Here is a 27901-nt window from a genome sequence, read left to right on the forward strand (position 1 = left end):
AACACAAAAACGAAGGAAAAAATCGAAGTGCGTCAAGACTTTTCAGCATTTTTCGCTGAGGTCCCGGGTAAATCGGCAAAAACCCACCGTAAAAGTGGTCCCGTCGGTTCCGAAGAAGTTGCATCGCGTGCGGCCTACCGCGGACACCGGAAGTGGCGAGAAATCCGGTCGATTGCGGCGTTTTTCGGTGGTGAAAAAGTGCGTTGAAAGGTGCGAATTTTTCACGGACTCGTTCGTCGGAGGCCGCTTCTTCTTCTTTTTTTTTCTGGTGGAGTGTGTTTTTCTTGCTCGGTTCGATTGTGTTTGTGATTTTCCTCGCACACACACACGCTTAGCGCCCGCCTGCTTGGGTTTGTTTTGTTTTTTATTCGTCCCACCTTTAAACAAGTGTGTGCTGGGGGAGGGGATGCAAGTGTTTACTTGGATGAGTTTTGGCCCGTCGACGTCGTCGTTGTTGTTTTCATTTTCCGGCAAACACAAGCTGAACGATGAGCACTGATGAGGGAGCGGTCGGAACGGTACCGGAACCGGTGGCAGGGAGCAGTGGCGCAGTGACGGCCCTGGAGGGACTCCAGATTCGGGACGACCTGTTCAAGAGTGTCAAGTACTTCATCACCGGAACGCTTGCTCCGAAGGTTTCCAAGCTGCTCGAGGATGGCGGAGCGACCGTCTCCAAGTTTATGGACTTTAGCACGCACGTCGTGTGTGGCGCCAGCGGCTACGACGAGAACGAAATAAGCCAAGCGGCTGAACTGTACGAAGTACCCTCAGTCACGGAAGCCTGGGTACTCGCCTCCGTCCGACTGGGACGCCTCGCCTCAACAAAAGCCTACTTTCCGCTCAAATCCGCTCTGTTCAGCAACCTGACCTTTGCGGCCACCCAGCTAGACAACCGCGACCTCAAGCGACTCTTCGCCGCGGTCACCTTTCACGGTGGCACGTTCCGCAACGTATTCGACTCCCGCACAACCCATCTCATCAGCGGAAGCACCAAAGGACCGGTGTACGCCAAGGCCGTCAGTCTCGCCGGGTCATCCCTCGCCCTAGTCACTCCCGACTGGGCAATCGAGTCCCTGCGGAACAACGCCCTCCTCCCGACGGACATCTACCATCCGCGGCTCGTGATTACCCCCAGAATCTTCAAACAAGCTACCGGGCAGCGCCCGGCAACGCCGGTACAAAAACCAGAACCAGAGAAACCTCTAGCGAGCATCATCGGCTTTGATTTCGAGGAAAACATCGCGAAAACCGAAGTTCCAACCAGCGGAGGCAACGGCAAGAAGGAGGACGAACCACCCGCGAACGAGCCACCGAAAGCGACCATAGTTCAACAGACTGTCCAACAGCAGCAGCAGCAAATTGTCCCGGGAGGACCTAGATTGGTGAGACCGGCGGGACCTCAACAGGCGCAGCAAATCTTGCAACCGAACATGAATCGACCTCCGCTGAATCAGGCGCTTCAGCAGCAGCAGATTCAACTGCAAAATCAACAGCAGCAAATGCAGCAAATTCAAAATCAGCAGCAGCAGATTCAGGCTCAAACTATTCAGATTCAGAATCAACAGTTGCAAACCCAGAATCAACAGCAACAACAGTCGATGCAAATTATTCAGCAACAACAGCAGCAGCAGCAACAACAACAATTCCAAAAGGTATTTAAGAGTATTTACAAATCTTCGCACGCTAAAGAAAGTATTACATTACGGAAAAAAGGCTCAATTGCTCTAAAATTCCACGCTTCACAATTTTGAAAATTCTTGGGTTTGAAACTAAAACAAAAAAATCCAACTTTCAGTTCCAAAATTTGCATGAAATTTCTAGATCTTTGAAATATTTGAGATTCTTCATTATTAAAATTGTCAAATTTAAATTTCTTAAATAATATATATATTAAAAATATTAAAAAAATGAAACAAAAACAATTTTTCAAGTGTAAAATTTCAATTTCTAGAATAAAAAACATAAAACCAATTTCAAAATTTTCAAAATTTTGCAATTCTAAATTTCTGAAATGTTTACATTTCACAAACTCTAAAACTCTAAATTTCTAAGATTTCAAAATTAATAAATTTTAAAATACTGAATTTGTAATATTGGGAAATTCTATAATTTTAAAATTCTGAAAATCTAAAATTAAAAATCTCTAAATCCTGAAATTTTCAATGATCTAAAATTCAAAAATTCGGAATTTCTTAAATTCTTAAACTTCAAAATACTGAAACTCAAAAATCTAAATTCCAAATCCTAAAACTGATTTTATTTTAAATTTTTCAATTCAAAAATTTTGAGATTTCAAAATTAATAAATTCTAAAATCTTATTTGTAATATTTGTAAATTCTAAAATTTGAAAATAATGAAAATCTCAAAATCCAAACCTATAAAATTCTGAAATTTTCAAATTGTAAACATCTTAAATTGGATTCTAAATTTTTCAGATTCAAAAATTCTAAAGATTTATCAAATTAAAAAAAAAATCTAAAAATTCTTAACATTCTTAAAATTCTTAAAATTCTTAAAATTTATAAAATTCTTAAAATTCTTAAAATTCTTAAAATTCTTAAAATTCTTAAAATTCTTAAAATTCTTAAAATTCTTAAAATTCTTAAAATTCATAAATTCTTAAAATTCTAAAAATTCTTAAAATTCTTAAAATTCTTAAAATTATTAAAATTCTCAAAATTCTTAAAATTCTAAAAATTCTTAAAATTCTTAAAGTTCTTAAAATTCTTAAAATTCTTAAAATTATTAAAATTATTAAAATTCTTAAAATTCTTAAAATTCTTAAAATTCTTAAAATTCTTAAAATTCTTAAAATTCTTAAAATTCTTAAAATTCTTAAAATTCTTAAAATTCTTAAAATTCTTAAAATTCTTAAAATTCTTAAAATTCTTAAAATTCTTAAAATTCTTAAAATTCTTAAAATTCTTAAAATTCTTAAAATTGTTAAAATTCTTAAAATTCTTAAAATTCTTTAAATTCTTAAAATTTTCAAAATTCATAAAATTCTTAAAAATCTTAAAATTCCTAAAATTTTTAAAATTCTTAAAATTCTTAAAATTCTTTAAATCTTAAAATTCTTAAAATTTTCTAAATTCTTAAAATTCTTAAAATTCTTAAAATTCTAAAAATTCTTTAATTACTTAAAATTCTTAAAAATTTTTAAAATTGTTAAAATTCTTAAAATTCTTAAAATCCTTAAAATTCTTAAAATTTTTAAAATTCTTAAAAGTCTTAAAATACTTTAAATTCTTAAATTCTTAAAATTCTTAAAATTCTTAAAATTCTTAAAATTCTTAAAATTCTTAAAATTCTTGAAATTCTTAAAATTCTTAAAATTCTTAAAATTCATAAAATTCTTAAAATTCTTAAAATTCTTAAAATTCTTAAAATTCTTAAAATTCTTAAAATTCTTAAAATTCTTAAAATTCTTAAAATTCTTAAAATTCTTAAAATTCTTAAAATTCTTAAAATTCTTAAAATTCTTAAAATTCTTAAAATTCTTAAAATTCTTAAAATTCTTAAAATTCTTAAAATTCTTAAAATTCTTAAAATTCTTAAAATTCTTAAAATTCTTAAAATTCTTAAAATTCTTAAAATTCTTAAAATTTTTAAAATTTTTAAAAGTCTTAAAATTCTTTAAATTCTTTAAATTCTTAAATTCTTAAAATTCTTAAAATTCTTAAAATTTTTGAAATTTTTGAAATTCTTAAAATTCTTAAAATTCTTAAAATTCTTAAAATTCTTAAAATTCTTAAAATTCTTAAAATTCTTAAAATTCTTAAAATTCTTAAAATTCTTAAAATTCTTAAAATTCTTAAAACTCTTAAAATTCTTAAAAAAATTAAAATTTTTAAAATTCTTAAAATTCTTAAAATTCTTATAATTATTAAAATTCTTAAAATTCTTCAAATTCTTAAAATTCTTGAAATTCTTGAAATTCTTGAAATTCTTAAAATTCTTCAAATTCTTCAAATTTTTAAAATTCTTAAAATTCTTGAAATTCTTAAAATTTTGAAAATTTTTGAAATTCTTAATTTTTTTTAACATTCTTAAGATTCAAAACATTCTTAATATTCTAAAAAAAATGAAAAGTTTTAAAACCCTGGGCTTTGTCATAATGAGTGTCATAGGTTTGATGCTTGTTTGGCAAAGAGTATGATTTGATTCGATGTGGAATTAAAATCGAAGTGTTCAGTATATTGCTGAAGCTTCCATTTTTACACATGGACACCACTTCATGCTGCGAGAACCCACTTTGGCGTAGTCTCAGGGCTTAATCGATGGCCGGTAAGCTGTCATCGAGACAAGGAGGTTCTCTGATAGTGGAAATATCACATTTGTATAATGAACCGCTACATATGTGATTTTTCCCTATCTTAATGTGGGTGTCAGGTTAGGATGCGGGTTTAAAAAAGTGTTTGTAGAATTTAGGATTTTAACTATAAATATCAACTTTTTATACTTTGCCTTTAGTTATTTAGGGACAAAATTAGTAACAGTGAATTTAGTAATTCTATCAGAATCGGTGATTTTCATTCAAGTAGCATAAAAACCATTCTGATTTGTCAAAATTTCCATGGAGTCTCGATCAATCAATAGTGAAATGATATCGGACTAAATTCGTTGATCTGTTGAACTAACGGTTGTCGGATTATGATTGTATCGACCATTGTTGCGAATCGAGGATCTACTGGAATTCTGACGAACAAATGGTTGTCTCTTTTTCATTTCACGACTTGTAAAATATCAACTGTTATTTTTTTTGTTTTTTAAAAGAAGCCAGACTGGTTTTAAAAGAAACGTTTTTTTTGTTAATAATTAAAATGTCGGGGATTTGAGATAAGAGTAGCTTTCGGATAGGTTGCTTTAAATCTTGTATTCAATTCAAGTTAGGTAGTTATCCGCAAATGAATATTTGAACTTATATGAATAATTGAACATTTTGGACTTATGAATAACACACAACTGTGCATTTATTCTAGAGTCAGATCCATACAGCGTCAGTGTTTATTTGGTCGAAGTGTACTAATTCATTGGCAGATCTGGTTCTAGTTGTAATGTACGACAAGACTACTGACGGACGTGACAGGACGAGGGCCCAGTTTAGAGGTTTCGACATCAACGATGTGCGGCTGGATCACCCTCCAAAAAAAAAAAAAAAAATGAAAAGTTTTAAAAAATTTAAAGGTGTTAAAATTTAAAAAAAATTCAAATTCTTAATATTCTTAAAACTTTTAATAAATAAAAATATTCCTTTGATTTTTTAAAACATTTTTTAAATATTATTCTTTTTAATTTTGGAATTTTTTTTTAAATAAAAACATTTTTTTTCTAATTTTTACGTTTTTGAAACATTTTATTTTTAATGTGTGAAGTATTTCAAAATTTTAGGATTGTTAAAATCCTCAAATACTAATTTTAATACTAAATGTGGTAAAATTCTAGTAAAATAATTGCAATGCGCAAATTCCAAATTTCTGAAATTTCTCAGTTATTTTAAAATAAAAAAAAACATTCTAGAAAAATGTATACATTCGACAAATTACGGGTTTTCAGCTAAACATTTATCTATCCGTCTTCACAGATAACGATGCAGCAACTGTCCAACCCAGCACAGCCTCAACAACAACAGCTTCAACAGCAGGGCCAACCGCCGATGTCCACACCGACATCAATTCAACAACAAATCCAGCTGCAACAAAACAACCCCCAACAACAGATGCAAATGCAGCCTCAGCAAATGCAACAACCTCCTCCTCCTCAACAACAACAACAGCAGCAACAGCAGCAGCAGCAACAACAATTCCAAGCCCAAGCCCAACAACAACAACAACAACAACAAGCCATGCAACAACAGCAGCAGGCCCAAATGCAACAAAACATCCAACAGCAAACTCTGCAACAGCAAGTTCAGCACAACGTAAACCAAATTCAGCAGAAAATGGCCCAACAACAGCTGCTTCAGCAACAAAAGCAACAACAACTCCAAATGATGCAACAACAACAAGCCGGTCAACAGCAGCAGCAACAGCAAATCATGCAACAAAACCAGCAAATGCAGATGCAGCAATCTCAACCCCCTCAGCAAAGCCAGATCATTCAGCAGGTCATTCAACCGGCGACCTCCCAGCAACAACAACAACCCGGTGGCCAACAGCCCAAGCAAAACATTCAGGTCGTATTCAAGGGTGGTCAACAGCAGCAGCAGCAAACGGCCCAACAGCAGCAAATTCAGCAAATCATGTCCAATCTGCAAGCCGGAACGCCGTCGGACGGACAGCAGAAGATTGTGCGCCAAATCACGATCAATCAGGGGCCACCTCCGACGAGCGTTTCAGGGGGGCAGCAGATTCAGGGTGGCCAGCAGCAGCAGCAGCAGGTTCAGCAACAACAACTTCAGCAAGGCCCACCACAACAACAACAAGTCATGATTCAACGTACTCTTTCGCAGCAGCAAATCGCTGGCCAACAACCTGGACAGCCGGGAGCTCAAATGGTGAGTTGTTCGGCTTGAAACTTGTAAACTTTATAACTGACTGTCATTTCAACTACAGATCCAGCAGCAAAACATTCAACAGCTGCAAACTGGACCGGGTCAGCAGCCCAAAATCATCCAGCAGACCATCATCCATCCGCCGGTGTCGTCCAACTATCAAACCATCACGAAGCAGCTGATTGTGGGCCAGCAAAATCCGCAAGGGCAGCAGCAGCAGCAGCAACAGGGTCAGCAACAACAAATACTTCAACAACAGCAGCAGCAGCAGCAACAGCAAATGCAGAAACCGGGAGGTCCACCGATGGTGCTGACCCAGGGTCAAAACAACCAAGGTCAGATGCAGCAACAGCAGCAGCCTCAGATTGTGCAACGTATCGTTCAGCAGCAGGTTCTGCAGGGACCGCCAGGTAAGTTTTGCGTAGGAATTGCTTCAAAAGCTTGATATCAAATCTCAAAACCAACATTTGAAACCCAGATCCAAAACCTCAACAATATCATCAAACCCCTAATCCTGACCCTCAATGTCAAAAACTTAACCTAATTTTACAAAAACCTTGGAAAAAAATTTCAACGGCATAAAAAAAAACTAAATTTCATGAATTTGAAAAAAAATATCCCATATTTTTCTTATTGATTTCAGGAATTTATATAATTGAAAAAAAAAACTTTCAAAATTTTTAAAATATTCGAAATAAAGAAACTTTAAAAATTTATGGAATTTTAAAAATTTTAGTAACCAAAAAACAATAATAGAATTTTAAGATTTTTAAGAAATTTTAACAATGTTTTTTCAAAGAATTTTGAGAATTTTACGCATTTGAAATTTCTAAAAAATTTTAATTTCTCATTGATATTTTTTAATATTTTAACATTGAATTTTAGAGAAAAAAAAAGTTTAGTAATTCAAGAAATTTTAAAAATTTCAATAATTTCAAGAATTTTAAAAATTGTAAATTTTAAAAATTATTTTTTTTAGATTTTGTTTTTAATTTTTAATTTTTTTAGAATAAAAAAAATCAATTTATTTTTTTTTAGTTTTACATTTTTAAGAAATTAAAAAAATAAGAATTGTATGAACTATGAAAATCTGGAATATTTAAGAATTTAAAGAATTTAATCTAGAAACTGAAAAATACTAAGAATTTCAAGAAGTTTTAATTTTATAGCAGGATTTTAAAAAAAAAGTTTGTTTGATATGTTTTTTTAGCTTGAGGATTTATTTTACATTGAATAATTGAAAGTATTTGAATTTATCAACGAAGATTAGCATTGAAAACTTTTAAAAGAATTTTTACATCGATAAAATTTTGGAGAAATTCAAGATTTTTCAAAATTTAAATCTATAGAATTCTAAGAATCTTTAAGCATTTTAAGAATTTAAGGAATTTTAAAATTTAGTTTTTTTTGCATTTTTTTTCGAATTTTTGAAATTTTTGGAAGTTTAAGAATTTTAAAAACTTCAAGAAATTTAAAAATTTAAAAACTTTATTAAATTTTAAGAATTTAAAAATTTCAGAACTGAAAGATTTTTAAGGATTTTAGGAATTTTTAGAATTTTAATTTTATTTTGAATTTTAAGATTTTTGAAGATTTTTAAGAATTTTAAGAATTTTAAGGATTTTTTAGAATTTTAAGAATTTTAAGAATTTTAAGAATTTTAAGAATTTTAAGAATTTTAAGAATTTTAAGAATTTTAAGAATTTTAAGAATTTTAAGAATTTTAAGAATTTTAAGAATTTTAAGAATTTGAAGAATAGAATTTTAAGAATTTTAATTTTTTTTAGAATTTTAAGAATTTTAAGAATTTTAAGAATTTTAAGAATTTTAAGAATTTTAAGAATTTTAAGAATTTTAAGAATTTTAAGAATTTTAAGAATTTTAATATTTTTAAGAATTTTAAGAATTTTAAGAATTTTAAGAATTTTAAGAATTTTAAGAATTTTAAGACATTTAAGAATTTTAAGAATTTTAAGAATTTTAAGAATTTTAAGATTTTTAAGAATTTTAAGAATTTTAAGAATTTCAAGAATTTTAAGAATTTTAAGAATTTTAAGAATATTAAGAATTTTAAGAATTTCAAGAATTTTAAGAATTTTATGAATTTTAAGAATTTTATGAATTCTAAGAATTTTAAGAATTTTAAGAATTTTAAGAATTTTAAGAATTTTAAGAATTTTAAGAATTTTAAGAATTTTAAGAATTTTAAGAACTTTTAGAATTTTAAGAATTTTAAGAATTTTAAGAATTTTAAGAATTTTAAGAATTTTAAGAATTTTAAGAATTTTAAGAATTTTAAGAATTTTAAGAATTTTAAGAATTTTAAGAATTTTAAGAATTTTAAGAATTTTAAGAATTTTAAGAATTTTAAGAATTTTAAGAATTTTTAGAATTTTTAGAATTTTAAGAATTTTAAGAATTTTAAGAATTTTAAGAATTTTAAGAATTTTAAGAGTTTTAAGAATTTTAAGAATTTTAAGAATTTTATGAATAATTAACACTGGAACGCCCAACGCATGTCCAACTTACACAGACGTCCAAGCCTCCCAAAAAAGGTGGAACGGTAACTCGCTGGTTCTCGGAAATAACTTAACCAATCGGGACGTTTCTTGTTTCCAGTGATTTGTAAGAATGTCTAGATGATCCTAAAATTTTGCAGAACTTGATTTGAACAAATCTGTAATTTCTGCGACCGAAAACATGGTTCCACCTTTTTTAAAACGACTGCCTCCGCGGAATTTTTGGCCAATTTTTTTTACACGCGAAAAAAAAAGTTGGAACGATGTTTTTGATCACAAAAATTACAGATTTGATCAAATTAAGTTCTGCAAAGTTCTAGAATCATCTAGACATCCTAACAAATCAAAGAAAGAAGAATCATCTTGATTGGTTGAGTTATTCCCGAGAACCAGCGAGTTGAAGTTACCGTTCCAATTTTTTTGGAGCCTTGTTCGTTGGAATGTTAAGAATTAAAAAATAATACAATTTTAGGAGTTTTAAGGATTTTAATTATTTTAAATTTTAATTTTGGCCGATTACGGATTACGCCTATTTTAAAGTTTTTGAATTAATCAACATTTTTTTGTTTCTTTTGGAATTTTTAAAATGTTTAAAATTGGGGGAACTTTAGAATTTTTATGTTTTTTTGTGAATTTTAAAATGCAAAATATTCCTAGACTTCTAAAAGTCTGTTTTTTTATTTTGAAATGCAAATTTTAAAAATAATATAAATTTAAAAATGTTGATTATTTCAACATACTTAGACATATTTTTTATGAACTTTAAAATTAAAAAAAATATAAAACCAAGATTTGAAAAAAACTAATTCAAGATTTTTTTCTCAGAATTTGACATTTTTTTAGGAAATTTAAAGAACAAAAATAAATTTAATGAATTGAAATTAAGAATTCCAGAGTTTTTTTAAAAGGACCAATAAACTATTGTCTTTCATGTGTTTATGGGACCTAATAAAAAAAAACTATTGAATTTTAGAAATTGAAAAATATGAAATTCAAAAGATTTTTTTTAAAGATTTTTCAAGTAATTCAATCAGTTTAATTATTGGTCTTCAAGGAAGGGATTTAAAAAAAATTGTAAAAAAAATTAGAACCTGAACATTTTATTTTTATTTAGAATTTCAGAATTTTAAATTATTTTTTTAATTAAAAGATTTTATTTTTTTGAAAATTTTAAATAAGTTTTACTCAGCAATTTAAAAAAAAATGTTTTATACCCTAACAATTTTGAAAAGAATCAATTTTCTTTTATAAAATTCTAAAATTTAAAGGGATTTCAAGGAGTTTAGAAAACATATTTAAAAGTTTTCTCAGAATTCAAATTCTGTGATTTTTTAAGTTTCTTTTTTTTACAGAATATAACGATTTGTTCAAGGAGCGTTTGGTACGGTATGTCCACGCTTTCTTCATCTCGTGTAGATTCTGTGAAATGTGATCCGTTCATAGAATCTTCCCTGCGGTAAACTCAACGCAGTAGGATTGGCTGTTTTAATTTTTGTATTAAATGTCTAACGTTCTAAAGATAACTGTCCCATGTAATTTGTGGACGATTCTGACTTTTTATTATTTTAATTTTTGACGTATTACTTAGAAAAAAATAAAATAAAATATAATTAAGTACTTTGTTCGGAAACTCCTGAAAAACCATGATTTTCTATCACGGATTCATTAAAAGTGGTTGAAAATATAACCAAATTCTTCTTCAACAGGCACCAACCAACAGGGCGGTCAACCCCAGAACATCGTCATCATCAACCAGGGCGGCCAACAACAGCAGATCATAACTTCGTCCGCGCCGGGTCAACTTCAGCCGGGCGGCCAAATGCAACAAATGACCCAACAGCAACGAATCCAGTACATGCAACTTCAACAACAGCAACAGCAGCAACAACAAAAGCAACAAATTGTCGTCAGTGGTTCGGGCGGACCCGGCATTCCAAATCAACAACAAATTATGCAGCAGCAACAGCAACAGCCGGGTCAGCAGATGGGTCCCAACATTGTGCACATTCAGCAGCGGCCAATGCAACCCGGTCAACTCCAGCAGCAACAACAGCAAGTTATGACTTCGACGGCCCAAGGTATGCAACCGCAGCAACAACAAACGATTGTCGTTCAGCAGCAGCAGCAGCAGCAACAGCAACAACAGCAGCCGACGATCATTCAACAGCAGATGCTGGGCCAGCAGCAGAGTCAGGCTCCTCAGCAACAGTTGATCATTCAGCAGCCAATTTCCGGTGGTCAACCCCAGCAGCAAATAATTCAGCAAACGCTGTCTACAAGTGGTGGAACGGTGCAGCAGGTAATGCCGGGTCAGCCGACCATAATTCAGCAGCAGATTGTTGGACCGAATCCCGGGCAGGCGCCGCAAGGAATTGAGGGAGGTCAGATTATTCAGCAACAGCAGCAGCAAACGGTTCCTGGCGGTGAGTTGATTCAGCAGCAACCTCAACAACAACAGTGGACGCCGCAGAGTCCGATTCAACAGCAGGGTGGGCAGCAGTTCCAGCAGCAGGGTGGAATCCCGGCTGGGACGACCATCATCCAGCAGACGATTGTTCCGCCGGGAGGGCCCGTCCCGGGTCAACCGGGTCAGCCACAGTTTATCCGGTCTACGTTGCGACCGCCGATTCAACGGCAGTACATCCAGCTTGATCCGCAAACGCACGCCACGCTGCAGAAGCTCGACCCGGCCAGTCGTGAAGAGTACATAAATCGACTGCAGGCCAAGCAACGCATGTTGATGCAACGTCAGCAGCAACAACAGCAGCAACAGCAGTTTCAGGTTCGTCCTGGAGTGCCGGCCGGGGTTCGGCCTCAGCAGCAGATCATCTACCGTGGACCGATGCCTCAGGGTCTGAACCAACAGCAGCAAATGCAGTGGATCCAGCAGCAAAACGCAGCTCGCCAGGTTCGTCCGGGCGCCCCGGGGTTGAGTCCAATCACCCAGCAACAGCAACAGGGCGCGATTCCTCCGGGTGCGGCCGTAATGGGACAGTTCTCGGTAGATCCCAACGCGCAACCCCAGCAGCAGCAGAGACTTCAAATGGAGCGCCAGCAGCAGCAACACCGGCTTCTTCAAATGCAACTCCAGCGGGAGCAGGCCCAGAAGGGGGTGGTCGTTCCGGGGCAGACGGGACCGCAGGGTCAAGCGATATCGCCTCGCGGGGCTGGTTTTCCCCAGGAGGTGGTCGTTGGGAGTGACGGCACGACTACGATCGTGCAGCAAACGCTGGTCGGACCTCCCGGCGATCCCAACGTTCCGGGATCGCAGCAGATGAAGAACCAGACCAAGACCGCGCTTGCGAACATGCTGAGCAACCGGCTTGGGGCGAATGGTAGCGTAGTTCCGAACATTCCGGACGGACCACCCGGCGGTCCAGAACCGTCCGCCGCCGGAACGCTTCGCATGATGACGGCCCAGCACAATGCGGCCCTTCAGCAAACGATGAATCCGCGGCTGTCCCAGGACATGCTTGCTCTTCAACAGCAACAACAGCAGCAGCAACAGCAAGTAGTTGGTCCAATGCAACAGCAACGTCGTACGCTGGGCAACATTACCAACTCGGGAGCTCCCGCCGGTGCCATGGTCGTCCAGCAGATCCCCCAAGGACCACCCGTAGTCATGCCTCAGTCACCGTCCACCATGAAAGGTGCCGGCGCCGGTCCACCTTTCAGCCCAGGGCGCGCACCCCTTCCAAGATCCCAGTTTTACGGCCACAACCCGAACCTCAAACTACACCCGGAACTGTTCCTGCTCGGGTGCACCTTCTACATCATCGAGTACGACGAGTCGCCCTTCAAGAACGACGTCGAAGACTGGAAAACCATCATCCGGAAGCACGGCGGTGACATCGAGCAGTGCTACAGCCCCAAGGTCACCCACGTCCTGTGTCGAACCCAGCGCCACGGCGTCGTCATGCAGGCCATCCGCGACGCCAAGCGCTGCATCACCTCGTACTGGCTCAACGATATCGTACTCAAGAAGCAACTTCTCCCACCCTGGCAAGCCCTTCACCTGCCCACCCCCTCCATCTTTGGCAACCAAAAACCCGCCACGAAGCACAACATGTCCCTGACCGGCTTCGAGGGCGAAGAGCGCGTCCGCATCAAACAGATGATCGAGGAATCGGGCGCCAAAATGACCCCGTACTTTAGCAAATCCAACACGGTCCTCATCTGCAAGCGCATCGACAACCAAAAGTACAAGTTCGCCAAAGACTGGAACGTGCCCACGGTGAACACGGTCTGGCTGAGCGACATCCTCCTCGGCAACCTGGCCGCGATGCAGCAGTGCGACGGCCCGAAATATCAGCAATTCAACCTGAGCTGCCCCTTCCGCATCGACTACAATCTGGTCATGCATCTGATGAGTAAGTCCCCCTTCAAAAAACACCCCGTAAATAAAGTGCAATCTTAAAACCAAAACTCCAAAATTTCAAACAGCCGCCTGGAAGTCCCCGATCAATCTGACGCCGGAGTCGCACGAGCGGGTCAAGCGGAGTCTGTCGGAGCCACCGCAGCCGGCGACGCCGCCGAAGAAAGCGCGCACGCTGCCGCCGTTGGAGGCCATCCCGGGGGAGATTGTGTGCCAGCGGCAGCCGGATGCGGACAGCATACCGCACGTGCTGTTCTCCCAGATCGACAACACCGAGGGGCTGATGCGGGCCGTCATGTGAGTAGAGGAGAAAGTTTAGAAGTTTATAATTTTGAAAATATCTTGTACTGGCTTTTAATTGAAAATATTTTGCGACTTGTTATGCAAACCGATGAAAGCATTTTCCGGAATTTTCAATTATCAAACTTTTTTTTTATTGGTGCTATTGTAAACCATCCTAACATCTCAGGTTCAAAAATCCCAAATTTTGCGTTACGTAATAAAGGAACGCTCCCTTTGTAACACAATTACTTGAACGAATACAACCGACGGCGTGCCTTCCGATCGACGATGATAGAGGGAGGACTGATTTTATCACTGCTAACGAGAAAACAGGACGCCGAAAACATTAACAATCCTGTCGAGAAACTACGTGACTCCGCAGCCCGCAATCGACTTTTTATTATAATAACCACTCACCCCATGCACACGAACAACGAAACGAAAACGACGAAAAGAAATGATTAGTAACAAGAAAAAACAGGACTGCGCGTCCCCACAGGCAGCGCAGTAATTCAAAAAATAAGAAATCGGGACAAACTCGGGTACTTCGATTGGAATGGGTCGTCAAAATTGAAACGTCAAACGACTTGGCGCGTTTGTTTTTTTTATTGTGCTTGCTAATTAGTTGCATTTTTCGGGATTATTTTTCAAGTGAGTGACTAACTAATGTGCAAAAGAACGTGTTGCTGGTAGTTGGAAGCAATTTTATATCTTAAGCGCTTTGAAATCGTTAGCGCAAGTGAAAAGATATTGATGGCGGCTTTCGTTAAGCAGTTAAGCTCTCATCTAGCGTGTGGAAGTGTGTGCCACCAAAATGATGAGAAATGGTCTCGCAAAATAGAAATTATGGTCAAAAGTGCATTAAATTTGATCTTTTTGGCTAGCAAGTGGCATAAATTTGCGTGCTTACTTGAGGCGGTGATGTTGATGGTAAGTTTATAGCCTAAATAGTTTTTTTTTTTGAGCTTTAATCGACCATCAAACTCTTCATATGAGGAAGATAGGTGTTTGATTAGATAGGGTATATTTCCCCTATGTCTTGTAAAATTATCAAAACAATTGACCTCAATTCCTCTTTAGCGCTTTACTAAATATTTAAGGGTTTCTTCTACTATTTTTAGGTCATTTACTATTGGGATGACTGTCAATGATGGTTCTGAATTCAAAGTTGAGAAATAGTAAATTGAAATGAAAAATTAATCACAAAAAATACAGATAAATCCATTTTTTATTGCTACATTCTGAATCAAGATCTATTTTTTTCTTTTGTAAAACAAACATGGTCGATAAATGTTCGAACGGGAATGGTATTTTTTAAAAGCCTTTATCTATTTAACAATGAAAGAAAGGTTAAAAAAAATATTTAAATTAAATAGCCCTTAGGAATCCCTTAAAATTTTATATGAATATGATACTTGGGTTCCATTGGTTAAAAAAACTTCAAAATAAAAATCTTTTTTTTTGTGTTCAATAAAAAAACACGTTGCGTCTTTCAACTAAGAAATTTTCGGTGTCGAAAAAAGTATAGGTCAACGCTGAAATTTTAACGTTATGGCAATTTTTGTTGAAAAAGTAGGTTTTTTTCGCGTTTTCGTAATTTTCCCGTTTTCAAATCGCCATTTTAGATTTTCATACGACTATTTCAAATGTTAGGCTAGATTTTTGAAATTCCTTACTATTTTTCCCAAACAGCCACACTGAACCCCTGTCGAATGAAACATGGCGGGCTCAAATTGGTTGACACTAAAAAAAAATCAAAAAGTTTTTTTTTATAAAATATGAGTTGTCTTCTGAATCTGGCAAAAAATTAATAAATTGTAGCCAGAATTTTAATATTTTAATGTAAAAAAATGTGGGAAAACGCATTATACACCCGTACAGTTGATAAACTATAAGATTTACAATGACTAGTTTTCTAATAAAAATAATATCTGAAGAAAAAAAATAAGCGAAAAAAAACATTTCGTCTCCATAAAATTAAAATGATTTCTACATGAACCTTAGTGCATCTCCAGCGCGGGTAGCAAACATCGAAGCAAATCAAATTTGCACCCGACGTCAACCCCACCGCGGTACCTGTCGTGGTAGCAAATTTGATCTCAGTTCTTCGGGATTTCACTTTGTTACTGGTTTGCTACTGCGGCATATGGAATGATGCACGGAAAACTGAATCATGCACGGAAAAAAGAATTAAATTGTTTTTTAGGTAAAAAAATATAAAAAATTGAAAAAAATAAAAAAATAAAAAAAAGTTTAAATAATAAAATCAATAAAAAAATTAAAAAAGTTCAAAACAATAAAAAAATAAAAAAACAAAAAAAAAATCAAAAGATTAAAAAAAATTCAAGAAATTTAAAAAATTCAAAAACTGTTTTTAAAGAAAATTAAAAAAAATTTGAATTTTTAAATTTTTGAATTTTTGAATTTCTGAATTTTTGAATTTTTGAATTTTTGAATTTTTGAACTTTGAATTTTTGAATTTTTGAATTTTTAAATTTTTGAATTTTTGAATGTTTGATTTTTTGAATTTTGAAGTTTTTGAATTCTTAAATTTTGGTATTTTTGAATTTTTGAATTTATAAATTTTTGAATTTTTAAATTTTGAAATTTTGAAATTTTTGAATTTTTAAATTTTTGAATTTTTGAATTTTTGAATTTTTGAATTTTTAATTTTTTGAATTTTTGAATATTTGAATTTTTGAATTTTTGAATTTTTAGATTTTTGAATTTTTGAATCATAAACAAGGGCAGACATACAAAAATCTCCGAAACACGCATTCAAAACTTTGCCCCCGACTTGTCTTCAACCCCATTTTAGTCAAATTTGCATGGTTGATTCCCAGTAAAATTAAAAAAATAAATAAATCGCTTTAGAGTAGTTTAAGGGTCACACTAAATCCCAACAATCAAAAATTAGACATCCAACAAAAATCGTTTTTCTTGATTCGATTATCAAAAGTGAAATTTTGCTAATGACGGGTCTGGACCGTACAAAATAAAAAAATAATAATAAAATAATCGAAAAATATGTGTAAAAGTGTTCTGATCCTTTCAGGCCTTATGGGTCATATATGACCCAAAAACAACATTATCAAAGTTGCCTATAATTTTCGTATGGCCCTAACAATAATGATTTTTTTCCCATGATTTTTTTTTTGAAATTCAGGCCATTTTACACTAGTTCTGTTGTTTTGTATTCACTAAATTTCATTTTTTTTTTTCAAAAAACTTCAAAATGTCATCGGAATTTAAAGTACAATCAGCTGACATTAATGTACAGTGCATTCCCCTGCATTTAGATTGATGTTCAGCATATTTGAATTCATTCACAAACAAAAAGTTTATTTTTTTCTCTAAATGTTTATTTTTGTTAAAACTTACATTTTTTAAAAAATGTCTACAACAACTTTTTAAAATATTGGTTCAAGCCTAACTAACTAATTTTGCGTTTTTTTTAATCGAGAATATCGAGATTTTCGCGGTTGTCAATATTACGTTGTTTTAAACTCGTAATATTTTCTTCTACCTTAAAAATAACAAAAGGAAAGATATCACGATATCGGTCAACCCAAGTCAAGCATTTTTAACCTCAAAGGTAATTCGTTGAAATGACTTAATAAATCGATTTAAAGCAGTTTTTACGATTTGAATGAAATTTTGGAGTCCATCGCTTTGATGCTTTGATGGAAGTTGCAGGTTATGAAAAAATGACACAGAATCAACAGGGGAGGGAGGATACATGGACATACCAAACGTTGTATGTACCAAACGTTGTGAGTTATTAATTTTTATATTTTTTTCTTTTCTCTTCCAGGACCCTCGGCGGTCGCATCGCGTCCGGCCCGGCGGACGCAACGCACCTGGTAATGACGCGGGTCGCGCGAACAGTCAAGCTCATCACCGCCCTCACCACGGTCCGGTACGTCCTGTCGAGCAAGTGGATCTCGGACAGTGCCACCTCGGGTCAGTTCCTCCCCCCGGAAAACTACCGGCTGGACGTGAAGGAGCTGGACGAAACGTTCCGGTGCGATCTGTACAAGGTGCTGGAATCACCCGCCCGGAACAAGCTGTTTGAGGGGAAGATTTTCTTCATTACGCCGCAGGTTAAACCGTCGGCTAAGGATGTGCGCCAGATGATTGAGCTGAGCGGCGGGGTGGTGGAGAAGAATCCGCGCTCGGTGAAGAAGATTCGCGAGACGAACCTGGAGAAGCCGGGCAGTTACGTGATTGTGGGCTGCCCGGAGGATCGGATCTTCATTCAGCCGTTTATCCAGAAGGGAAAGCACGGCGCGTGCCAGATTTGTACCAGCGAGTACGTGATGCAGTCGATTCTGCAGCAGAAGCTCACGATCGAACCGCACGTCATCAAGTGGGAGCTGGGTTCGTAAAAGCAATAGACGGTGGTGGTGGTGTGTACAGAAAGTTTGATGATTTGGGATACAAATCTTATAGAAAGTACTATCAAGAGAGAAAAAGAGAGTTTCTATATCAAGGAGATATATTTTCGAAGAAAGAAAGAAGCAAATATATAAGGACGTGTGTATAAACCAAAAGTAAGCCCGAAAGTGAGCCCGTTGGCACTCTCAGTAATCTTACTGGAATTACAATTTAGGTGAAAACCCGAGAATGCATTTTAAACCATTACTCATAAAACTAATTTAACACAGCAGAGCACAGCATTCAGATTACGAAAGCAAATGAAACGATACGAAAACGTGCATAAAAGTTTATAAAAAAAAGTCGATCGATATATTATATTCACTCACATATAAAAAAAAATACACAAATACAATGTCGAGTTGTAAAACTGCACTTTAAATCTCCACTCAAAGGAAAGAAACCTTCCCCTCAAACCTCAAACCTGCTCCCGCGTGGTCGTATTCACGTAGTAGTGCGACGTCTTCTGCACCATCGGTGCCGACACAAACTCCTTGTACGTGATGGTCTGCGTTACAATCTTGTACGAAGTGCTGTTCCGGTTCGGCCCAACCTCCTGCTCCGTTCGCTCCTCGGTTTGGTTCTGCTCGCGATGGTCAACCAGCTTGAACTGATCCACTCCCGACTTGACTGGAAGGTTCGTCGTCGCCACCGGCTTGCCGCTGCTGAACCGCTGCCAATTGGTGGCGGCGTCCGAGCGGAGAAAGTGGCGCAGGTTGACCTCGCTCACGAAGGGGACGCCCTTCTCCTCGGCTGGGCCGCTGCAAAGGGTGGCGCCGTTCAGGGTGAGCTTGGTGAGTCGCGGCAGGGGGTTCTGCGAGGGCAGGTTCACCCGGTAGCTGACGCCGCGGCCCTTGGCGATCTGCTCGAACAGGGCGCGGTTCTCGCCGACCGTTTCGATCGAGCCGATGTTGGTCTGGCGGGGAAAATGGGAGAAATAGGATTGTTTATTTGTCGAAGTAAAATCATGGCTCGATTTTAAACAAAAAGAAATTTTATTGTTTTTCGGTTGAGAGATTTTCATTTTTTTCATTTTTGGACCTTTTCAAAAAAAAAAAAAAAAAAATCCAGAAATGTACATTTTTTCAACAAACATTGAAAATTCCAGCAATTTTTTTGGGCGAGACCTGAAAAAAAAATGGAATAGTTTGGTTCTATGATTCAAAATAAAATAAGGCCGTTGCAAATATTTTTCAAAGTTTATGTTTTTCAAAAAAATATCAAAATTTCAATGGAAATTGAACTGAGAACAATCTTGAATGCCTTTTTCTGCATTGATAAACATATTCAATATGTTTGGACTCGTTTAAAAATATTTAGAACTTTTATAAAATTACAATGTGCAGCACCGCAAAAACTTTTTTTTCTCGCAAAAAAAAATTTTTTTCGTCAGTATTTAGAAATTTTGGAAATCAATGATTGTAAAACAACTGGACAAGTGTATGATGCATTTTAAAACACTTTTTTCATTCAAATGTTGACACCGTGGCCTGTAATTTCAATTTTTAGCTTTTTTTTTTATTTTTTTCGACTTTGATCAAAGTCAAGGGACATAAACTTCAAAAAATATTTGCAACGGCCTAATTTGAAAAAATAAAGTATTTCCAAAACTCCGTCAAAACAAAGGTTTAATCATAAAAGTGTTGTTGCTTGAAATTGTAAACAGAACATCTTTTGAAAATTTAAAACAAATAAAAATAAACAATTCTATTTTTCAAACACAGCAAAATTTCAAAGCTTTTTTAAAATGATTTTATGCAAAACTTACCTTTTCAAAAAATAAATAAAATTAAGCATAAAAAACTACTCCAAATGTTTAGAACATTGAATTTATGATCATAAATTGTAAACAAATGACCACATTTTTTTGAGAACTCAAATCGGTGTCACGCATTGAATAATTCTAAAAAAAATCTAGGTTTGGACAAATTGAGAAAAAAAAAATCACGGGGTTAAGGAACCACACACACTTATCAGCTTTAATCACTGGAAGGAAAAAAACGGGGAGAAAAAGTTTTTGAAGATTCTTTCTATATGGAATACATATAGAAAGAAAAGTACTGAAAATTGTAGTCCAGACTCGATTAACGGAAGTCCTCGCAATAATTTCACTTGGGGTAATCGTATGACGATTTTTTGAATGTTTTATTTTGGGTTTTCTTTGAATGATGGGGGAAAGTCTGAGACCACTGATAAATATCAACTCTTTGTTTTATTTAAAACAAGCCTTACCAGACAAACTTCGTTATGCCTTATTTCGTTTGTTGACATTTTTAATTTTTTTGCTTATTCAGCCTCCTGTGATCAAAATTAGATTTTACGTAACTTTTCCCATACAATCTGCAGATTTTCCGGAATCGGTTCCAGAGTGGCCAAAGTTGTAACTTTTTGGCGTAAGAACCTTCCTTGGACTTATACGAACCCAACGCAACAAAGAGCACCTCGATCCGACGCTCATTGAACTGATTCGCGTTCGAACAAAACCGTCGATTTTTTTTTAGATATATATAGATTACAGTTTGACTAGTCCATGTCACTATACTAATGTAAAAACATAACTGTAAACCTGTTTTATTTATTTTTTACTTTATAAAAATTAGTTTATTATTAGTTTACATATTATCTACATTATTTCTTAATTTGATAGTACAGCCCTAGTAACATTTTAGGTTTTAAGTAGGCCATAAAAGCCTGTTTAGGTTGGATGAGGGTTTTCAGAACCCTGATAAAACCTGTAAGTTTAAAAATGTTACTAGGGAGTAGTTGTTCGGTAACTGGGCTGAGAACGTAGCCCAGTCACTGAATGTTGCTCGTTAACTGGGCTGAACAAAAAATAACGGGACCACCGATGCATAATATTTTCAAGATGAAATATATAAATAAAAGTTACTCAAATTTATTTACAATGCTTACTATTCATATTTCTTCAATTGTAACTTGAAATTAAACAAAAGTTTGAAACCCCTCGGTCATTTTGGTTTGTTTTGGTTTTTGACATTTGTCTGCTTTTTAACTGGGCTACGGCACAGTTATCGAGCGCCCAGTTAATAAGCAACCCAGTTAAACAACGCCCAGTTATCGAACAACTACTGTAAATATAACGATAACCGAAAAAACACCGAGAGATCGAAGTAAGCTATGGCCGCGACCGATTGTTTTGACTTTTCGCTCAGCGTTTTTTCGTCTTCCGAGGATTTCCATCAAAGTCTATAGAGTTATCTACGTGCGCATGTATTCCGTGTACGTACACGGAAAAGATTGAGGTTAAATTTTGTACCCACCAGCAAAACAAACGGGGTGCTAGTGTGCGTGAGCTCGGGCTTAGATAACTCTATTGGCTTGTTCTGGAGGAACTTTTGAGAGGTACCTACACGCAGAAAATAAGGCATATTTGAATCAACAAAACGTTTTGTTGATTTGAAAATCAAGATTTTTGTTGAATCAACGCTAAACGTCAAAGTAACTTTTTTAAAACAACAAAAGATTTTTGTGGAATTAAGAAAATTAAGGTTTGTTTCAACGCAAAATCGGCGTTGATTATATTCAACAAAAATTTTGTTGAATCCAACCGGACCCTAAGATGACAGTTTTCGTGAGTTGCGCGTATTCACCGACAGATGGCAAGTGGGCCTCGTCGGAGTCCGTCCATCAAATACGCAACTCAAAATTTTCATAGGAAACTTTTTTTTCGTAACGGCTTTTGCGGCACGCTCACTTCATCTGTTCTAGACTAATATTTGAACGTGGCGTATCTCTAAACAAGTTTTTCAAGAAAATTATTCCAGAATGCTTATTTTGTCATTTTAAACCAAAACAAAGCAAAAACTATATTTATTTAAACTATTCGCCAATTTTAAAAGTTTGTCTATATTATCTAGGCCGCCATCTTAGGCCCACTGGGCCCACAAAACGGGGTACGCGTGTCAACATGCTCCCGGGCTGGTTGAATCAAACCTCGTACAGGCTGATTCTACAAAATATTTTTCTGCGTGTATAGAAGAAAAGGCGGGAAAAACCGGGTTTCGATTTCTTTTGTGGATTTGGCAGAAACAGGAGCCGTTGCTGATTTGCTGCACATCCGGGAAGACGTCGCTTAGCTAGGCTAGAGCCTCAATCACGCAGATGCCGAAGAAAATTTGGCTGATTTGTGGAGCTGGGATTGGGACACAATCTAGCAGTGACTTTTGAAGATTTGCTGGTTCTTGGTGAGAGCTTTCCACAATTATTTGCTAGATGATTATATTCCCCTATAATATTATACTATACATGAAATAATCCTCCTACCCCTTCCCCACTTTTCCATTTCTCAATTCCAATTTGACCAATTCCACTTCACCCCTTAAAAACATAATTATCTGCCAAATTCCCACTAACACACCATACCTAACCAATTCGGAGCGTTTGGTACGGCATGTCCACGCATCCTTCCTCCCCTGTAGATTCTGTGAAATGTGATCCGTTCACAGAATCCTCTCTGCAGTAAACACAACGCAGTAGGGCTGGCCGCTTTAATTTTTGTAGTACTTTTTCGGGTGTTGGAACGTAATCTAATCACATGACTTTCCAGCATGCTTTCATCGGACTGGCTGCGTTTGTGTTAGATTAGATTAGATTAGATTAGATAACGATAACCGAAAAAACACCTGACAATTGGGTCCTAAAATGAAGCTTAGATTGCTGATATTATTGATTACAGCGGTAAAGCTTATTTTTCTGAGTACAATGACCCTTTGTACGACCATAAAGAGCTTAAAATGGATTTTTAAATCAATTTTGAAAAATTAACCTCGCGGTCCTTCTTGACAGAAAAGCTCCTACTTGACAGGTCGTTCCAAGGGGACCATAGTTGATCCATCGAAAAAATGTTGTCTTGTCAAAAAAAAAAATTTGCATTAAAATGAAAAAAAGTGATCAGAAATGGTTTTTAATCGTGTTTTTTACCGTTGTACATAAAAATTGGCATAGGGCTTTAGTACCCAATTGGGTCCTAAAATGAAGCTTAGATTGCTGATATTATTGATTACAGCGGTAAAGCTTATTTTTCTGAGTACAATGACCCTTTGTACGACCACAAAGAGTTTAAAATTGATTTTTAAATCAATTTTGAAAAATTATCCTCGCGTTCCTTCTTGACAGAAAAGCTCCTACTTGACAGCTCGTTCCAAGGGGACCATAGTTGATCAATCGAAAAAATGTTGTCTTGTCAATATTTTTTTTGCATTAAAATGAAAAAAAAAAGTGATTAGAAACGGTTTTTAATCGTGTTTTTTACCGTTGTACATACAAGTTTACATAGGGCTTTATAACCCAATTAACAATTCGTAAAACGTTTTAACACCTAATACTCACCGCTGACGGCAGATGTGCCGCGATCGAGAAGGACACCGTCACTTCAGCAGAATTTTGAACCGGTTGCGTTTGCAGGTTCACCAGCCCGTAGTACTCGGACTTGGCCGGATCGTACTGGTAGGAAAACAGGCTCGGGCATGGCGATCCCGGTGGACTGGCCGCTGGATTACAGCTTGTCAGTAGAATAGCCACTATCAACAGCACGAACGTATTGTTCTGATCTCGCGACATCGTGGGGCACTTTAATTGGAGAACTTGAACTTGCACACAGAAGAAAACACGTTGCGATCACAACCCGTTGGTCAAGTGTGGTGGGAAAAACACGTCCAGCACGAATCGCTGCTCAATTTGAACTGACGAGTCACACCTGCTGGACGGTGGTAGACAATCGCCGGCCGGCTTACGCGGATCCTGTTTGAGAACAAGAACGTCCAAGACGACCGGGGATTAAAGATCGTTGCGCGCGATCGTTTTCGCATTAAAGCAAGGCAGCCGCCAATATTTCACCACGAATCGGCGATCGCGGATCAATTAGATGACAGCTTTAACAGCTTCTCTTCTGTCTGTGTCTTTCTTTCTTTCCGGGGGAGGGACCAGCGAGAAGCTAATCCACGCTAGGAGAGAGGGGGGAAGCGATTGATTGATGAGAGATCAGCATCGGGAGAGGCTGCGAAGCGCTGATGAATGAGTGTGAAGTCATGGGCGTCACGCGGAAGGGGTTGGATTTCCGGTAAATTAGAAGGTAAGTTTCCAGCGTGGATTGTGATAAGCACAGAAATTCAGAAAAAGTAAATTTTAATGTCGTAACAAGGCTAAATGCATAATTAGTTTTTTTTTAAACAATTGTTGTTGTAGTTTATGTCTTCCTTCAAATAATTTGCAAAAAATATTATCCTTTTCACTCAGATCTTTTCAAACATGCACGAAGCAAAATTATCATCGTTCGGTCAAAACGTTCATCGTTCGATCAAAACGTTCATCGTTTGTGCAAAACGAGAGAGAATTGAGAGAAAAATTACCATTTCCGGTCTCATTTCGCTCAATTCTCTCCCATTTATCATCGAATTCCTTCATTTTCTTGACATTCGCGTCCTACTTCCTACTCCCTGATTCCTGTTTGTGTCATTTTACATGCAATTTGAGTTCATTGTAAATGCTCGTTTGAAAACCTACCAATGAAATCGAGAATAAGCAAAAGATGTTTATTCAGTCAACAATTAAACTTGGTATTATAGGGGAAATATACCCATTTTAGGCCTTATAAGTGCTCGTGGTTCAATGATGCTTCCTGGCATCACTGTCTCATTCCAACAGGCGCTGCTGGTGGTGTTGGTGGCCACCCTTTGTTCTCTATTCGTCGTTGCTTCTTGCTCGGTTTTCTTCAGCCTTCGATTGGAATGGGTCGTCAAAAGTTAAACGTCAAAAGACTTGGCGCGTTTGTTTTTTGATGGCGCTTGCTAAATATTTACATGTTTCGGGATTATTTTTCAAGTGAGTGACTAACTAATGTACAAAAGAACATGTTGCCGGTAGTTGGAAGCAATTTCATATCTTAAGGCTCTGGAAGGCATCATTCCAAATCGGCCATTCGGTGGCCATGTTTGTTTTTGGATAACATTCAAATCTTGAGTCAGAATGTACAATCAAAAAGTGGGTTTCTTTGTGTTGTCTGTAGAAGCATTTTACATTTCGTGATTATTTTTTCATTTAAATTTACTATCTCTGAACCTTGAATTCAGAACCATCACTTTCACGACCTTAAGCGCTTTGAAAAAGTTAGCGCAAGTGAAAATATATTGATGGTGTCTTTCGTTAAGCAGTTAAGCTCAAATTTAAGTGCATTAAATTTGATCTTTTTGGCCAGTAAGTGGCATAAATTTGCATGCCTACTAGGCGGTGCTTTAGCAGCGTTGATAGCCTAAATATTATTTTTGGAGCTTTAATCGAGCATCAAACTCTCCATATGACGAAGATAGGTGTTTGATTAGAAAAGGTATATTTCCCCTATTGATGGTTTCTTCATTCCCTTCACACTGCATTGTTCGATGTTTATCTTGTTTTGATATTCTTCCTAGCTCGATGAATCCCTCTCTCGATGGTCCATTGGATTTCATTCGCTCCAAACATACTCTCCGGTTGTCAATATATTCTCTATCTCATACATTTTTCGTTGTGAAAAAGAAAAGCAAAACAATGTAAATAGGCCGAAGTGTAAACAAAGAGTCTGTCCTGCTCGTTCCTAATGTAAACATACATTGACGTAAGCAGAACAGACTGTTTGTTAACACTTCGAATTTGGACCATTTACATTGTTTTGCTTGAATTGCTTTGAAGGGAGTTTGTCATTCATTTGCTTTGTTTGCTGGACGTTTCTATGATGCTCTCGCAAAGCTGGGTATCAGGGAAAAAATATGTATGACCAAGTTGACTAATTCTGAGCTGAGATATCTTCGGAGATATCTCAGTTTAATTGAAGGAAAATTTCGACAATTTGGACAATTCGGACTTTACCTTCTTTGAAACAGAGATGTTCCAGGTCAGAGTTGGCAATACTTTCAAATTCCTTTATATCGTCGACTCTCTGGTTGTCAATATCCAAGAGACCGTCGAGGAAGAAAAGTATCAGTTTACAGAACGATGCATAATGAAGATTCGATCGAGAAATTAAAATTGAGAGTGTGTTCGTGCAACATGGAGTTAAACTTTTCAAAGTGCCATGTTAATCTTCACAGAAAGTTTAACTCCATGTTGCACACACTCTCACTTTTAATTTCTCGATTGATATTTTTTGACAACCAGCTATGGGAGAGAATCATGGCAACGTCCAGCAAACAAAAACTATCAAATGTCAAACTCAATGACTCAAACACCCTACAAAACTTCGTTTCGCAAAGAAAAATTTATATGCAAGCAATGAGAATGTGAAATTATTGACAACCGGAAGAGATTTTTAAAGCAAAAAGAATCCAAGGGACCGTCGAGAAAGAGATCCTTGAAGCATCGAAGTGAATCGAAGTACGCAGACTGAAGAATGCATCGGTACATGGAACAATATTGATATCGAGAAGATTGACATTCAGAGGAAACGTGTCTTATTATCATACATTTCGAACTATCATATTGAAACAACATTTTAAGCTACTTTTTGATTAAAACTTCATTTAGATTTTCATTCAATTTTAAATCAAACGTAATCTACGCCTCTGATTTTCAAACATTTATCAAATTTGCATAAGAGTGGGGATCAGAGGGCGTGTCTCCTCTCCCCATTATATGATACGGTGATAATGATCAATATTATGGTCTTTTGCTGCCGTCGGAGGACACCTGATCCGCGGCGCCCGCCGTTTGGAATTTGCAAAAAAAAAAGAAAGAAAAAAAAAGTTGGAAGCTTCCAGACAGATCCTAATGCCTCTTTATGAGTGACTCACAAAGAGCTCTTCAACACGAGAGCACGTTGTTTATTTGGGTGGCGCCAACAGGATTTGAGCGCGCGCACGCCAGCCTCGTGGGAGAATTGATGGCCGATTTGATTAATTTGGATTTTATGCCTTTTTTGATGCTGCTGATTTTCAAGGGGGTGAGGAAGAAACATCATTGGAAATCAATACATCTGGAGGATCAACATCGACGAAATGGAATCACTAAGAATAAGAGGCATTTCGCGCAGTGCATTAATATTCATTTTAGGTTTTTTTTATCGTTTGTTTGCAAAAGCTGTCGCCATTTCTCATCACCGAATATTGTTGTCGATCACTTTCGATGCTGGGCAGAACATGATTTTTTTTGGGAAATGTTTTAGATTCGTGAGAAACTGAATTATCTTTGAGTAAAAATACAAAAAAGACAAAAAAAGACAAAAAAAAAAAACAAAAAAGACAAAAAAGACAAAAAGACAAAAAAGACAAAAAGACAAAAAGACAAAAAGACAAAAAGACAAAAAGACAAAAAGACAAAAAGACAAAAAGACAAAAAGACAAAAAGACAAAAAGACAAAAAGACAAAAAGACAAAAAGACAAAAAGACAAAAAGACAAAAAGACAAAAAGACAAAAAGACAAAAAGACAAAAAGACAAAAAGACAAAAAGACAAAAAGACAAAAAGACAAAAAGACAAAAAGACAAAAAGACAAAAAGACAAAAAGACAAAAAGACAAAAAGACAAAAAGACAAAAAGACAAAAAGACAAAAAGACAAAAAGACAAAAAGACAAAAAGACAAAAAGACAAAAAGACAAAAAGACAAAAAGACAAAAAGACAAAAAGACAAAAAGACAAAAGACAAAAAGACAAAAAGACAAAAAGACAAAAAGACAAAAAGACAAAAAGACAAAAAGACAAAAAGACAAAAAAGACAAAAAGACAAAAAGACAAAAAGACAAAAAGACAAAAAGACAAAAAGACAAAAAGACAAAAAGACAAAAAGACAAAAAGACAAAAAGACAAA

The 27901-nt window shown here is 36.0% G+C and overlaps 2 protein-coding genes across 2 annotated transcripts in view; one reads left to right on the forward strand and one right to left on the reverse strand.

Moving 5' to 3' along the window:
* On the forward strand, window positions 1-18477 carry LOC6052587 (PAX-interacting protein 1). Its single transcript, XM_038259342.1, has 6 exons — window positions 1-1652; window positions 5586-6497; window positions 6556-6904; window positions 10720-13383; window positions 13457-13685; window positions 17485-18477. The coding sequence occupies exons 1-6, from the start codon at window positions 489-491 to the stop codon at window positions 18056-18058; spliced, it is 5892 nt and encodes a 1963-aa protein (XP_038115270.1). The 5' UTR covers window positions 1-488; the 3' UTR covers window positions 18059-18477.
* The window catches only part of LOC6052593 (serine protease gd), an 11486-nt gene continuing 1995 nt past the window's right edge, over window positions 18411-27901 (reverse strand). Inside the window, exons 2-3 of the mRNA XM_038259344.1 lie at window positions 23457-23867; window positions 18411-19023 (exon numbers count right to left, since the gene is read on the reverse strand). Coding sequence (XP_038115272.1) covers window positions 18526-19023; window positions 23457-23687 — 729 coding nt within the window. The 5' untranslated portion in view covers window positions 23688-23867 and the 3' untranslated portion in view covers window positions 18411-18525. The remainder of the gene's footprint in view (window positions 19024-23456; window positions 23868-27901) is intronic.

The sequence above is a fragment of the Culex quinquefasciatus genome, chromosome 3 (genome assembly GCF_015732765.1).
Source record: "Culex quinquefasciatus strain JHB chromosome 3, VPISU_Cqui_1.0_pri_paternal, whole genome shotgun sequence".
In the NCBI taxonomy this organism is placed as follows: domain Eukaryota; kingdom Metazoa; phylum Arthropoda; class Insecta; order Diptera; family Culicidae; genus Culex; species Culex quinquefasciatus.

Excerpts from the sequence above, each read along its gene's own strand:
- LOC6052587 (XM_038259342.1), top strand. The coding sequence starts at position 489 with ATGAGCACTGATGAGGGAGCGGTCGGAACGGTACCGGAACCGGTGGCA. Across the intron at positions 6,498-6,555 it reads GACAGCCGGGAGCTCAAATG|ATCCAGCAGCAAAACATTCA; the intron begins GTGAGTTGTTCG and ends TTTCAACTACAG. Across the intron at positions 6,905-10,719 it reads GGTTCTGCAGGGACCGCCAG|GCACCAACCAACAGGGCGGT; the intron begins GTAAGTTTTGCG and ends CTTCTTCAACAG.